The sequence below is a fragment of the Cladophialophora yegresii genome (genome assembly GCF_000585515.1).
Source record: "Cladophialophora yegresii CBS 114405 chromosome Unknown aczIN-supercont1.6, whole genome shotgun sequence".
NCBI lineage: Eukaryota > Fungi > Ascomycota > Eurotiomycetes > Chaetothyriales > Herpotrichiellaceae > Cladophialophora > Cladophialophora yegresii.
Genome location: NW_006913050.1, coordinates 2828108 through 2842808, shown reverse-complemented (window position 1 = coordinate 2842808; position 14701 = coordinate 2828108). Strand labels below are relative to the sequence as shown.

Here is a 14701-nt window from a genome sequence, read left to right as displayed (position 1 = left end):
CAAGGCAGCAACAGAATGTCGAAGGCTAGGCTCTCGGATTGTGATGCCCTTTGTATCCGTCTTGTTAATTCGGAGTAAGGCCAACCGTCTGGTGGTCTCGGTGATACACACCTTTCTCCCACAGTCCTCAGAAGCTAGTGGGCTTCACCTCATCTTTCTCAAACTTGCGTTTCCTTGTTGGGTGAACCGCCGTTTGGCATTCCTAGAGACTAACATACTTTCGTCTCTCCTCAAGTCGGCTACCAATTTCACTTACTTGTCAGTGGGTCATTAACAATTCAGTTCCTCTGTCCCGGGTTGAGGTAACCGGAAGATAGAGACTCGTACTGTACGTCCTACCTACGATGTCACTCGCAGGAAATCGACTCATTATCGGTCTCGATTACGGGACAACGCATTCAGGTCGGGCTCACGTCGCATCATACCTGAGTTGATACTGAATGAAGCAGGTATTTCATACGCCCTGGTAGGACGTGACCAGCACGTAATCAATGCCAATGCTTCGCGCAATGACCAGCCCGGCGCAAATATCATTAATGTCACGTCTTGGTCGAGAACAAACGCTCCCAAAATACCGAGCGTCATCTCCTATGCACCAGCGGACGGTCACGAAGCGCAATGGGGTGCTGAAACTAGCAGAACCGGGATCGAGATGATATGGACCAAACTCCAACTTGAGGAACAGGATCGCTTGGATGAACTCGATCTATTGTTGAAAGCTCTGGACGGAATGGCGAACCTGAACCTCAACGCAATCGTGGGCAGTAGAGGCCTGCCTTCGTATCCGGCAAAGGAGCCCGTGGGTATCGTGACTGACTACTTGTCTCGCCTCTGTGCACACTTTGTTGACAAGGAGCTGACGGGTGGTCACGGTCGTATTGGGCTTCACTTACTGCGACGCACTCCTGTCGATATCGTGCTGACGTGTCCCATCGTAAGCGGCCTGATTTTGTCACTTCGTCAAGATGTCCTGACAATATCCGCAGGAATGGTCAGACTCGGCGAAAGCCCAAACTTTTCATGCTATCACTCGTGCCGGCTTTGACAAGAAATATTTCCCGAGACTGAATGAGATTATACTGGCGAGCGAGCCAGAAGCTGCAGTCCTGTTTGTTCTAAAATCCATTCAGCACGAAGACGACGCGGCTCCAGTAAAAGTACACTTGGATGAGATATGCCTATCAAAGCCAGGTGCTAACGTCTTCCAACCAGGTCGGAGACTGCATTGTGCATTGTGATGCCGGAGGGGGAACGGTGGTAAGGAAGCCTATGGTAATGGGCGGGTCTGACTGACATACCAACACCAGGATGTGGGGTCTTTCCGAATAAAACAAGTAGAACCAGATCTGGTATTGGAGGATATCTGTCTCGGAGCCGGTAAGATATGTCTGATGTGCTGACGAGTGCAAAGGGAGGGCTGATCCTCCACTAGGCAAAAAGGCCGGAGCAACGTTCGTCGACCGCGGGTTCCTTAGGGTCCTGTGGAACAAACTTGGCGCGGAGAACTATGAGGTTCTAGCTGGGGGGACGCTCGAGACTTCAATCGGCAGCCACTCAGCCCGCAGTCCTGAATTAGCTTCGATTATGGAGGACTGGGAAGAGGAGAAAAGAAGCTATAACGGTCAAGCCGACCATGAGAAGGACTTCTATCTGCCACGGAAACTGCACCATCTTGAACGCCCAGAGCATGGGGTTTGCGATGGACGGGTGCGGATCACGGGGTAAGTGCCGGAAACTCGCCCCTGGCGTGGATATGACATTGATCTTGGAAGCCATGACCTCCGAGAAGCGTTCAAGTTCTCGATTGACAGCACCATTGAATTGATTACTGGTCAAATTGGCCAAGTAGAGTGTCTGGGCTGGGGAGTCAAGGTACGCGTCCTATCCGGTGTGCTGAAGCGTGTGCCTGTGTGACTGTCTGCTAACACATCCATAGTTGGTCACTCTGTCCGGAGGCTTCGCTCGCTCAGACTATCTGTTCAATGAGGTCAAGCATGAGATCTACAGAACCAGAGGCATCCACATAAGGAAACCCATCGATGAGTACGCTCCCCAGTACAGTCCGTCATGGACCTACTGACATTGTCTCCTCAAGCAACGATTGTTGGGCTGCTGTTGCTCGAGGCGCCGTGCTATACGGTCTCAAACATGATACATCGCGATTCATCTACATGCGCGCATGTCTACGGAATTACGGGATGAGAGTCTCCCAGCAGTTTTCAGCGTTCAAGCATTCCGCAAGAAGAACCACGTATCAAGACCCGTTCGATGGCAATACCAAAGCCGGGGATCAGATGGTCTGGCTCATCAAGCGGGGAGACCTCATTCTGTCCAACAAAGGCAACTATTCGTCTGTTCACATTTGTCGCAGATTTGGCGCCGACGACAACAGATTCTTTACAACGGCGTTGCTGGCGAACGACGATGACGAAGCGCCTGAGGGACATCTTCACAACGGTAGGACTTCCTCATTCCACTAGCGCCCCCCTGCAATATGATTCTAACGACGGACCAGAGACGAACGAGGTGGCGAGGCTACGCTATGATCTTAGCGTTATCCCCGAAAGGGACTTCGACAGAATGAGGATGTCAAATGGCAGAAATTGGTACTACCAAGCCAATCTGACGTTTCACTTGCTGGTCCACGCCGATGTCCAATTCTGGGTCACTTTTGGAGAAAACGAATTGGCTAGGGTGACATTTCCATATGTGTGAAAGTCTCGCTTCCAAGTCCTAGCTCAGTGGTGGAATGATATCTCGTGTCGAAGAAGAAGGCTACAATCCATAGAACGACCGCCCCTCATCTGAAACCCTCCGCGCTCGGAATAACCTCGACACCCGGGAGTTAATAGTACGAAAGCAAGCCAGGCACCTTGTGAAGGTCCGAGACTGCGAATCGAGGGCGTGGCGGACTGCGAAAGGGGCTGCAATGAGGCTCGCCCCGGAGACACACGTCCAGTAGCGCCGGACGACGTGCTTGGTTAACCCTGGACGCTCTCAGTCCATCCGTGCGGCTTGTTCATGCTAGACGCGGCAGAAATCGACAAGGTTGGCATCTGCCGGTTTGGTAAAACGGGACAGCTGAGATACAAAGCCACGAAAACGCCACCACGCACGCAATAAGGTGGAGCCGACCAGTGCGAGCACCACTGCCCCGAGACCCGCTGTGGTGTCTGTCCGCTACAGTCCCAAGAGGATGTGATAGCAAAATTTCAGCCTGACGCTCTAGCCAATAACCATCGCCTTGGATTATCAGCCCAGACTCTGTCTGCGTCGCGGCCACAGGCAGCACCCTGACTCAATGGGCGGCAAGGCGAATCCCTGCTACAAGGCGCATGCGAGGCTCCCAGAAGCACATGTAGCCTCCAAAGTTCCGACGCCCGACTGCAAGCAGAGGTCTCATAACACGCCAAGGAGCGAAGGCAGACCTCACTCAACCTATCAAGGTGACATGCTGTGTCCAAGCTTGCAGGAGCCGCGTCTCGTCGTCGACTCGAATAAACACCTCGTCCAGGTCAACAACCTTCAGATTCCTCGACGTACGGGACATTTGGGCGACACAAGTCAACAGGATGTCTGATGGAAAGATTGTCTCGTCTCTGTCGTGGCTCCCCACCCGTCTGGCCGGCTCACTCTTCAAGGACAAAAGCACGCTGGGCCAGATCGTCGCGGACATCGTCGCGCTCGGCGCGATCATTTGTCTACTGATCGTAACGACAGGTCGCAAGCAGATCTTCGATGTGAACCCGCCATCGGCAAGAGGACTTCGAATCGGCATCAGCGCGCTGATTCTCTGGTACGCGCTCACGATCATCGACCTATTTCTGCACGAAGCTCGTGTCTCGGTGCCGTACAACTACTTCTTGATCGATGTGCCCATATCGGCACTAAAACTCTGCGCTGAAGGATTCCTCGTCGCGACAACCTATCGTATCGTGGTCCTCCACCTTCAACAGCACATACGGAAGGCCAAGGTCGCGCTGATTCTGGGCGAGGTGCTCATCCTGGCACTTCTCGCCACAGCGGTGTACTCACTCGGAAGTCTCATGGCCAGACAGATCGTCTGGCTCCAGCTCGCGGACGAGAAGATGCGCAACAGCTTCGCCTGGCCACAAAGGAGGTTCGAAGCCGCCTTCTATTGCATTCAGTTCTGCATGGGCTTCCTCGCCACGGTGTTTGCTGGAATTAATGCGTGGATGATCCATGATGTACACGCCGAGCTCACAGCTGTACGCCACCTCCCGTCGCATTCATACTCCAGTACACTAACTGCTCCCTTGCCTACAGATCACTCACAGGCTCTTCTGGGCGGCGTTTAGCATGTGGATATGGTGCACTTCGGAGATGGCATTCGTACTCAAGTACCAACTCGGCCAGCATCTGCCAGCCAAGAATACCGGCCTAGCCCGCGATACCATCTACGATTTCTTCTTGCTCGTGTCCTTGATCCTGCTTACCTTTGACGCGAAAAGCAACAACAGGCAGCGCAGTGGCTATAGGGCGGGCCTTCCGGCGCACCTGCGCCCCCTACTCGCTGATATGACGGCTGCGTGTCGAGCCCATATCGTCGAGCAACTGCGGACCAGGACCGGCGATCTCGAGAAGCCGCCGCCCTTTGCAGACGTGATCCGGGACTTGAGGCGGAATCCGAGTGCGACCTTCCACCGCGGCCTTGTAGAAGATCGGAGAGAACTGGATATCCACGCTCTCAGGATGCTGGACGAAAGGTATACAGCTTTTGTGACGGAGCTGGATACGAGGTACGGAGACCTCAGATGCACGCGGGTAGCCAGGGAGGTGTAGGGTATGAGCCACCGCTCGACCAGTGGAGTGAATGGGGTTCAGTCCAGTCAGTCTTAGAAGAGGAGGACTGCCGTTGAGTGCCAGTAACGGGCAGATGCAACACAGCCGGATATAATGGTTGATGATTCCGTGGAAGTATTCTAGGACAGTCGGAGGATATAGCCCACTGTAGCACTTCTACATTATGGCCGTCGGTCCTTCCCGACACCCCGGAGTCCGCAGCTCCTGCCTCTTCGGACTACCTATGTGTTCGAGCGGTACAAGAAATAAATGAAGCGTTGGAATCACAGCAACAGCCCAGCTTAGCCTTCCTTTAACAGCGCCACTCGTTCGTCGATCATCCGGTCAAATGGCCATAATCCTCTCTCGAATCTGGGCGACCTTGAGCCTCTCCTCGGGCGACCAATCCTGCCGTTGAGCCCACTTGTCCGCCAGGATCCTGATGTCGCTCAAGCCTGCCCTCGCCTGAACCCTCCAGTCATCGACAATACCGCGGTTCGCGGGATGGACATTGCCGGCATTATGGACCTTGACCTTTAACAAATATACCCGCCGCATCATGCTCTGACACTCGCGGACGTCGCTGGAGCGGACCTCTCTGCCCGGCATGTAATCCAGGGCCTCGAGATATGAGGGCAGCGGTTCGTGTCTCGGCTCAGGCGGGTAGAACCCACGCATCATTCGGTCGAACGTGAATTCGGTAATGCCGACACGGTCGGCGTCGGTGTCGAAGCGCGTGTCCTCGCCAAAAAGCAATTTCGCGATGTACTTGCAGTTCGGCAGGGCGATGAGCACGATGACGACAAAGGCCGATACCATCAGGTAGACGAACGAGTGGAGCGCGAGGGTCCCCACGCTGTTGATCTCCTTCCTTTGGACGATGATCGTGCCGCTTAAGTCGCTCGACGTGTCGGAGAAGTTATACCCATTGACGTAGCTGTTGGGAGGGATGCTGTCGGTGACAAAGACCCAGGATGCATTCAGCGGTCCGAGGCGCCATGCTGGACTGGTGGCATTGATGGACCTCACCACAGCTGCGAGAGCCGTGTCTGCAGGATCGAACAATACCATGGTCGCGTCCCTCGACCGGCGACGGCGGTGCTGTGTGCTGACCAAACAGCTCTGTGGGCAGGCCTGGTTGTCTTTAGTTCAGGATCTAAATTCAGCAAACAGGAAGACATCTGCTGTGGGACGCAAGCTTTGCTGGACGGACACAGGTGCTCTGCTCAGCTTGAGGCGAGGAGATAGGTACATGCCATGGACTCGTGGGCGACTCTCAAGCATGAGCCTCAGCAGGCGCCCTTTCCGCGTCGTACGAAGTCGACGGTACGCCCTGTGAAGTCCGCCATGTCCGTCTAGTGCGTCCCTCTGCCTTGCCACAATGGGAAGAGAACATGGGTGCTTTACGAGCAGGCGGCTAGACCATGGCATGCGGAACCTTTGCAGAGCGCGCCTTGCTTGCTCGTGCTTGAGACTCGTCACGTCCGAAGCCCGTGGCTGTGGGCATCGCCATAGCGCTCGCCGTGTCGATGAAACAAGGCGCTGTATATGAACGCAAAGGGTTTAGGGTGGCAGCACAGCGGGGACTGGATCGATAGCAGAGACCCATTACTGCGCAGTCTGACAGAATCATTGAACTGGATCTTTGGTTTTGGCGTCTCTCTCCTCACAGACCAGGCGTTGCACCATCCTTCCAGCCTGATCTGAGCTCTGAAAGGCGCCTCGAACCGCCTCTCCCTTCCAATGGTTTGCTGATCCTTCATGTGCTGTCCTCGCTGAGCTGATGCAGTAGTCTGTCACATCCCAGCAAGCCAATATGATAGTGGCCTCGTGTTCGTCTCATGGCGTTGTTGCCTGAGCTCTTGGTCGTGGTGGCTGGTAACTCCGTACAGTGAAGCACCACGGCCACGTCAAGCTACGAGCCCGGACACTGCCAGAGGCGTCTAGACGTCCAAGCGAGCAAGGCCGATTTCAGCGGCAGTTCGGGGTCCTGCTTGGCAGGGTCATCAGCCTCATGGATCTGTCCACCTTGTGTCGTTTTGCATCATCTCTTCCATCAAGCCTGCATTTTGCCCTGCTCACGCCTACCAAGGCCTCTCCACCGAGTCGATGTCCCCTGACTGCATCTCCCGAGCTACACTATTGCTATGAGGCTGCTCTAGCCGATCAGGGATCGCGCTCCCGCCTTTGGTGGACAATGTCTGGGGGTTGGGAATTTCGACTGCTGCCTCGCAAGAAACTCCTCTAGGGTGGATGATTCCACAACCTGACAGATTGCAGGTGACCGCACGGCGGGGCAAAGTCTCCTACGAACTCCTTGCCTTCTCAGGGGCAGCTTATTGTGATGGGCGAGAGGACGGCAGAGATTTGTCTGGACAATCAATGAGACTCCCTCAGGCTCAGAACAGCCCATCCTCCGATATCGCCAACCCTACTCTGCATGTGGCAGCTACCAAATGCACATACGCTCCGAACCATGAATAGCGGTTGGCAGGCATCGTGCGGCTTCATCTCTGTCATATGGTTTGCCATCCAAGGGATGTGAAGCCCGTCTCCGAAGCATGGGACGTGATCAGGATCAATGGCACGCAGATCTCGATAGAATCACGACTTCGCTCGACCGACTAGCTCTAGACACCGACGAGGAGGGCAGGTCGGCGGTTCTGGACAGGCTAAAGCGTCCAACCGACCTCTTTTTGAGGAAAAGGAGCTGGTCCTTCTTCACTCTGACCACTCAAGAGGATCGCCTGAATGCTTTAATCAAGGGCCATCCCGATAGAGCTGTTGCGCTCCTGGCTTGCGCCCATGCGCTCTCCCGACCGACCATACGTTCCGTGCTTGCCACTCCCATCGAGCTGAACTTTGACCTCGACGACGACGCTTGTGCCTCGAAGTACTTGGGGCTCATCGCTTCGGTACACTATATCAACAATAGCGCCGTGTCCCAAGCTGAAGCGAAGCGCGCGCAGGCCCTGGTTCTGATGCTGGAGAAGAAGTCCAGCTCCTTTCTACGCCATGTGCGGGACTTCTTTTCGGTGGCGGATCCAGGTCTACTGTACGACTTGTTTCCACCGAACACTCTAGATGCACTCCTGAGTCGCCTGTTTAGGATATTCGCTGCCCAGGTGGAAGGCCTGAGATATCGGTGCGACTGGGCAGGCGCTCACAGAGCCGTCAGCAAGCTGCCCAGCATGTTTGGTATCTTTCCAACACTAGACACGCTACTCAGGAGCAGTCTCAGAAACGTGCGAGCCTGGTGTCTGTGGCGGCCTGTCCATAGTCGCATCTTCGGCCAGGAAAAGCTCAGCGTGGAGCAGAGAACAAAGCTTCGCGATGTCCTCCTTTTGAACGGCCCAGATCTTGTGTATGCAAGGCATCGTTCAGCTCTCGAGGCATTGTTAAGTCACGCACGAAGACACCGCAAGGCCTTCGTCTGTCACGGCCGGTTTTTCGCATGGCTGAGCACCGACGCCAGCATGGACAGCCGCACTTTCCTGGATGGCGTCCTGAACTTTCCTTCAGGCTCGCGTTTGTCCATGGCTGGAGCGGTGGACACCTTCGTGTTCCTCTGCCTGCGCAACGAGGTTAGCCTCAACACACTACGCATTCTAGAGGAGGCTGCAGCACTGAAGGAAGCTCGGGTGTACAAATTGCTCTCTGACATCTTCTATTCGTCTACGAGCACGGTACGAACGACTGCGGTAACGCACTTGTTGACAACGGTGCATGCCAGCGGCAACCACACCCTCATCAACTGCCTGAACGGCTACATCAGAGACATCATTCAAGAGGACCTCAGCGACATGCAGATGAGGCTTCACGATCTTATGCAAATGAGCCTTTTTGATCGCAACCCTCACCCCACTGCCCTCCAATTGCAAGCCCTTGGCCAGACGATAACCAACGTACCTAGCCTACTGAGCACCCTCGATCACCAGACACGGTTACTGCTGGGCAACTGGCCGTCAGCGGTCGAGATCGAAGGCGTGTTCGCGCTTCGTGCCGAAGTCGTGAGAGGGACAGTGGGCACTGCTCTCGAGACACAACTGGATCAACACTGCTTGATCCGCCTTACCGGTCGTGGCACACTTGATCATGTCTCGCAGGACGTTATAGTGGAGCTACTGTGGCACTGGCAAGAGCGGCCTCACATACCACGGCGAAGACTTGCCTTGTCGATCGTGTCATCTTCGACTCTCCCACCGTCACTACGGAGCCAGTGTCTGGTGCTGATTCGGGTCATGGAAGACGACCATTTGAGAGACCTCGACACCATCATATCCAGCGGCACCGAAAAGGCATGCACGCACCTCGCCAAGGTGATCTCCTCACGGCGATTCGAGCAATATGACCAACGAGAATTCTGGAAAAGTGTCTTGCTGTCCATGATGGACCAATGGAAGGGCACGTTGCTGCTTCACACCGCCACTCACACGGACGTCAAGACTTGGTTTCAATGGCTCTGTCATCTGAGAGAGATCTTCGACATTAGTGAAAGGTCTGCCAATGGTGGACATCCGATGCTCCAGCAGGAATTGCATTCCTGGTCACTTGTTCTTCAGTTGACGTATCTCGAAGTCTTGCTCCAGTTGGAGAACGACCCAAGGACAGCTCTGCTGGTGAGATCGATTCTGAAAGATTGGCAGTATGAGGAGTCGATTCGAAGAGTCTTGGATTCCTTTGTTACTAGCAGTGGACGTGACCCTCCCCAGCCTCTTCTCCTGGCTATCGAGGCGCTGTCCAGTCAAACCATGCGTGCTCGAGGATGGACTGCCCTCGCGGCATTGGCTGAACCAGATTATTTGCGATCAACAGTACGGAGTAGTCTGCTGTAACTCCATTAGACGGTGCAAGGGCCTACTCCGTACTGATCGGGCCAACTCCAGCAACGCAACTAGAAATAGTACGAGGCTTCACGACAGCCTTCCCACGCCTCTGTAAAGGGCTAGCCCGGGAATGACTTTAGAGCGGCCAATGACGTAGTTGGACTTCTATGGCAGCCTCGCGAAGACGTTCAGAGAGGCTGGGAGGGCACAAGTCCATGCGAATCAGCACTGTCTTAATGCCACGTTGACAACATACATGCCTCGAGTGCTGTTTGATATCCTCGCTTCTTTGTCACGCAATTTGGTGTCGGGGCTCTCGCTTCCCTCGCCCGACTTGCTGATTTCTGTCCTCACCTCATCGTCATCGCCTTGCTCATGACCCTGTCCTAATTAATACATCGACCCACGTCTAGACCTACATTCTACTGCTTCCGAGCATGGCTCCCAGTCCTACGATCCGACGTCTCCTTAAAGAGACTGCCGAGTTATCATGCCCTTCTTCCAATCCAAACCCGGCCTTCTTCGCCGCACCGGTCTCGGACGCCGACCTACATGAATGGCATTTCACTTTGCTCGGACCCCCTTCACCTTCACCTTACGCAGGGGGCATGTACCACGGGCGCATCAGCCTCCCACCGACATATCCTCTCAAACCGCCAAATTTCCGCTTCCTCACCCCGTCAGGACGGTTTGAAGTGAATCGGGAGATCTGTCTGAGCATATCCGGTTTCCACGAGGAGACGTGGATGCCAGCATGGGGCGTGCGCACCGCGTTGACGGCTCTGCGATCTTTCATGGCGGAGAAGGGTTCAGCCGGCCAGGTTGGCGGCTTGGAGGCGCCCGCCGACATCAGAAAGAGACTCGCAAAGGAGAGCCGCAGCTGGAAGTGCGAAGCATGCGGCAAGACCAACGAGACGATCATGCGCGAGTGGTGGGATATCTGCAAGTCGGCTGGGGTAGACCTGAAGGGAGAGGAGGATCTCGGTCTAGAGTCCTTACCAGAAGGCATGTTGCTTGAGACGAGAGATCCGACTGCACAGAGAACGACGCAGGGCGGGAGCGAACGGCAAGTCCGGCCGCAAGAGACGGTACGACAACCACAGCAGCAACCGGACACCGCTTCAAACCCAGCTGCGGCTACAATATCCTCTCCACCACCACCACCACCACCACCACCACCGCCTTATCCTCAGACAGCGCCGCGAACCACACCGCAGACTAGGTCCTCGTCGTCGCTACAGCTTCCCTCGCAGCCACCCTTCCAGCATATTCCTACGCCTTCAGCGGAAGCAGCTCAAGCGTCTGCCGAAGCGGTTCTCACTCCTGGTGACCTCGCACAGCCGCCCAACGCCTCCGCTGGCAGCGCAACGCACGGAAGACCTCTCTTTTCCGGGCTTCACAACGCCCCTCTCGCGGCAGCCAATGCGGCAATCGCACAGAACGCCCAGCCGCTGACGCTTCGGCGAGATCGTGATCGCGAGCAGACCATCACCATTGACCGGGCGATCGCGGGCGTCTTTCTGGCCCTGTGTCTGATGGTTCTGAAGAAGATCTTCTTCCCCGCTGGGTCAGGGGGCGTTGCAAACAGCGTGGACGACTTTTATCTACAAAGGGAGTGAAGAACGATTGTGCTTGTTGGGATAAAATGAATTTAGCGTGGAGTTTCAAAGCACAGGGTGTTGCTTCCGTTGCCATGCTGTGCACTACGGTATATGAATGAGCGTCATGAGCGGCGGGATTTGATCGGGGGCTACAGTCACGATTTGCCGCGACGATAATAGCATGTATTGTACTCTGTCTGGTAGCTGTATAATGCTAGGGAGGCATAAACGACCCATGCAGACAGATCAGCATCAGCTTCATACAAAGCAGCAGCTCGGAGAAATGGCCGTCTCCAAGTTCCTCGCGGCGACGAAACCCCGCGGACGCGTTCACTTTCGCTCTCCCGTCACCTTCCCGTTACCCACATCCAGGGTCGATACGGAGCACACTGCCAGCTCTCATTTAATTAGCGGCTTGTGCTTCCATTCCTGCTGGCGCTGCGCTGCCTGATTTACGGCTAAATTCGAGTCTTGGTCCACAGAGACCATCACACTGCAACAAAAGGGCAGCCAAAGGGTGAGTTCGTGAAGGACGTCATGTCATACCCAGCGCTTTCATTTCTCTCATCGCACGATATCACCAATTCTGGTTGAGCTGCCTCGCGTGCTTTTTGAATAAAACAACCTAATTCTTCTCCTGCCTGCATAAGCGCATGATCAAAACAGACCGAGCGACTTCATCTTCCCTTGTTGGCTCGCCCCTATAATCACCATCATGTCTACTTCCAAGCCTCTTCCCTACTTTACATCCTTGAACAGCCCTCTCACCACCCGTGCCCAAGTCGTGGATGTGTGCAAGTCACTATTGAACCCCCTGCTACCTTTTTTCTCGCCGGGCAAGACCAGATTGCGCCTCGGTGCCACAGCAACCCGATATGATGAAGCCGGTGCACAGCTCGAAGGCTTCACCAGGCCCATGTGGGGTTTTGGAGCCTTGCTCGCTGGTGGTGAGTCGTTCGAAGGCGCCGACTTCTGGCTAGAGGGGATACGCAATGGGACGGACCCTGATCACCCTGAGTTCTGGGGTTGGTCCAAGGACTTGGATCAGCGGATGGTGGAAATGTGTCCCTTGGGCTTTGCGCTGTGTGTTGCGCCCAAGCAGTTGTGGGATCCGTTGACGGAAAGGGAGCGCGAGAACGTTCGCGTGTGGCTCGACATCAACAAGAAGGAAATGCCGAACACGAATTGGCTGTGGTTTCGTGTCTTTGCAAACCTGGCGTTGATGAAGAACGGGGCTGCCTATGACGCTGAGCGACTCGAGGCCGATCTCGACCATCTGGATACTTTCCATCGTTCTGGGGGCTGGAGTAACGACGGGCCCCGCGATGCACTTCAGATGGATTACTACTCGGGCTCATTTGCCATCCAGTATCTGCAGCTTTTGTATGCGAAAATCAACGGCGACAAAGACCCCAAGCGGGCACAAGAGTACAAGAGTCGAGCGAGAATGTACGCGAAAGATTTCTTGCATTACTTCGACGAGCAAGGTAAGATATGCACTGCCTTGGGCCCATCGATATCCTGACCATGACAGGTCGAGCCATAACGTTCGGACGCTCACTCACGTATCGATTTGCCATGGCCGGCTTTTGGGCCGCCGTCGCGTTTGCAGATCTGGAACTCGAGGCACCGCTGGGTTGGGGAGTGGTGAAAGGCGTCCTTCTGCGCAACCTCCGTTACTGGTCTCGGCAAAAGGACATTCTGAACGGATCAGGCATCTTGACCATCGGCTACGGCTACCCTAATCAATTCATATCCGAGAACTACAACTCCCCGGGCTCTACGTATTGGTTCATGCTGTCCTTCGCAGCCTTGGCCCTACCGGAATCACATCCCTTCTGGCAGAGCGAGGAGCAAGCTTATCCTTCTGATTCGATACCGCCAATCTTGCCGCTCGAGCATCCCATGCATATCATGGTGAAGAGAGGTGGGCATACGTTTCTTCTATCTTCAGGGCAGATGTGCCACTACCCGATGAGAGCTTCGGAAAGCAAGTACGGCAAATTCGCATATAGCTCGGCCTTTGGGTACTCCGTTCCGACAGGTGGGTATTTTGTTGAAGCCATCGGTGGCGACAACGTGCTCGCACTGTCAGATGATGCAGGGGAGACCTGGAAGGTGCGAAGGAAGCCATTAAATGCACGGCTCGAGACAATCGAGGGTACACCAGTGCTGATATCGGAGTGGAAGCCATGGTTCGATGTTGTGGTCGAGACCTATCTGATTCCCCCTTCGGAAGCCACCCCGAATTGGCATCTACGCCTCCATCGCATCACCAGCGGCGGCAGAAACTTGAAGACAAGCGAAGGCGCATTTGCTCTCAATGGCGTTGCTACCAAGGACGAACGAGAGCTTCAGACGATGAATGAAGAGAAGAGCGAAGGGCGGCAGGAGAGCAATGGTGAAGCCGTTGCCGTGACCCGAGGTGGTGCTGTCGGTATCGTCGAGCTAGCGCAGCCCACGCGCGCCGGCCGAGTCCTGGACGAAGACGCCAACAGCAACCTTATAGAAAGCAGATCCGTGCTGCCCAGCTTGGCCATGGACGTGCCCGCGGATGCAGACATCTGGCTCACGACGGCCGTGTTCGCCATCCCCCCCAGTGTTACGGACTATCAGACGAGATGGCAAGATGGCTGGCAGCGGAGGCCAGATATCCCAGACTGGATGAAGAGCAGAATGGCTTGAGCAGACCTTTCGCTTTGCTCTGTGAGCGCGAAGGAAACACACGGAAAACGGGGTCGGCTTCCTGACTCCTGCAGAAAGTTCTGTCGACGTCTGCCGTTCCCATATTCACTGCCAAGGTCTTACCTGTAAGCGTGCGATTGTGGTGTCAACTTTGTCCATCATCTTGGTGGTGCATGCTGATTGCTGCTGCACTCGACTGCGACGAGCCACTTGCAGCTCGCTTGAGGCATTGGTCAACTCAATAGTGCAGCCTCGCCTTCGGTGAGTTTGCCGGCTCGGTATTTGATGCCCTTTTGCTTGCACTTCCAATTGCACTATTTCCGTTGCGACACTGCAAGTCCCCAGTGCCTATGACCCCAAGCCTCCCTGGCCTCTCAGTTGCCGGTTGCTCATTGATGCATGGGTAGACCGCCACCTGATTGGACGCGGTAGATGACGAGGAGGATTGTGCCAACGGGGGCTAGTCGGGGTCGGCCTTTGCTCTCACACCCGTCCCCTGCCGGGCTTTTATCCATCAATTTATCCACGATCTGCGGAAAGGAGTGCCGTCCCTCCGTATACCCCAGGGGGAGTGTCGACCTCAGCCAGTGCCTGCGCTTCTCCGCATTTCGAGTGGTGGGAGGAGTCCCCACGAGGCTTCCACTCCGCCTCCATGATTATTCCACCCAGCTTCCCAATTTTGCAAAACGCGAGCCATTCAGGCTGAAAACGCCAAACCACTCTTGGAGAATGGCACACCCATCCCCGCAGGCGAGTGTCACCTTCCGCTCACTCTCAGACTGCTGC

The 14701-nt window shown here is 55.2% G+C and overlaps 6 protein-coding genes across 6 annotated transcripts; 5 read left to right on the top strand and 1 right to left on the bottom strand.

The window, feature by feature from the left end:
- Positions 1-344: 344 nt before the first annotated feature.
- A1O7_09055 (uncharacterized protein) lies at positions 345-2715 on the top strand (the record flags this gene model as incomplete). The annotated part of the gene is made up of 10 exons (XM_007763044.1): positions 345-402; positions 450-934; positions 987-1157; positions 1213-1257; positions 1308-1377; positions 1433-1721; positions 1773-1872; positions 1937-2043; positions 2096-2457; positions 2516-2715. The coding sequence occupies 10 exons, from the start codon at positions 345-347 to the stop codon at positions 2713-2715; spliced, it is 1887 nt and encodes a 628-aa protein (XP_007761234.1).
- An 857-nt stretch (positions 2716-3572) lies between these two features.
- Positions 3573-4803, top strand: A1O7_09054 (uncharacterized protein; the record flags this gene model as incomplete). The annotated part of the gene is made up of 2 exons (XM_007763043.1): positions 3573-4229; positions 4288-4803. 2 exons carry the CDS (start codon positions 3573-3575, stop codon positions 4801-4803), a joined length of 1173 nt encoding a protein of 390 aa, XP_007761233.1.
- Positions 4804-5148: 345 nt separating this feature from the next.
- Positions 5149-5874, bottom strand: A1O7_09053 (uncharacterized protein; the record flags this gene model as incomplete). The annotated part of the gene is made up of 1 exon (XM_007763042.1): positions 5149-5874. One exon carries the CDS (start codon positions 5872-5874, stop codon positions 5149-5151), a length of 726 nt encoding a protein of 241 aa, XP_007761232.1.
- A 1490-nt stretch (positions 5875-7364) lies between these two features.
- On the top strand, positions 7365-9638 carry A1O7_09052 (uncharacterized protein; the record flags this gene model as incomplete). Its single annotated transcript, XM_007763041.1, has 1 exon — positions 7365-9638. The coding sequence occupies one exon, from the start codon at positions 7365-7367 to the stop codon at positions 9636-9638; it is 2274 nt and encodes a 757-aa protein (XP_007761231.1).
- Positions 9639-10066: 428 nt separating this feature from the next.
- On the top strand, positions 10067-11248 carry A1O7_09051 (ubiquitin-conjugating enzyme E2 J1; the record flags this gene model as incomplete). The annotated part of the gene is made up of 1 exon (XM_007763040.1): positions 10067-11248. The coding sequence occupies one exon, from the start codon at positions 10067-10069 to the stop codon at positions 11246-11248; it is 1182 nt and encodes a 393-aa protein (XP_007761230.1).
- A 697-nt stretch (positions 11249-11945) lies between these two features.
- Positions 11946-13915, top strand: A1O7_09050 (uncharacterized protein; the record flags this gene model as incomplete). The annotated part of the gene is made up of 2 exons (XM_007763039.1): positions 11946-12717; positions 12765-13915. 2 exons carry the CDS (start codon positions 11946-11948, stop codon positions 13913-13915), a joined length of 1923 nt encoding a protein of 640 aa, XP_007761229.1.
- Positions 13916-14701: the final 786 nt, after the last annotated feature.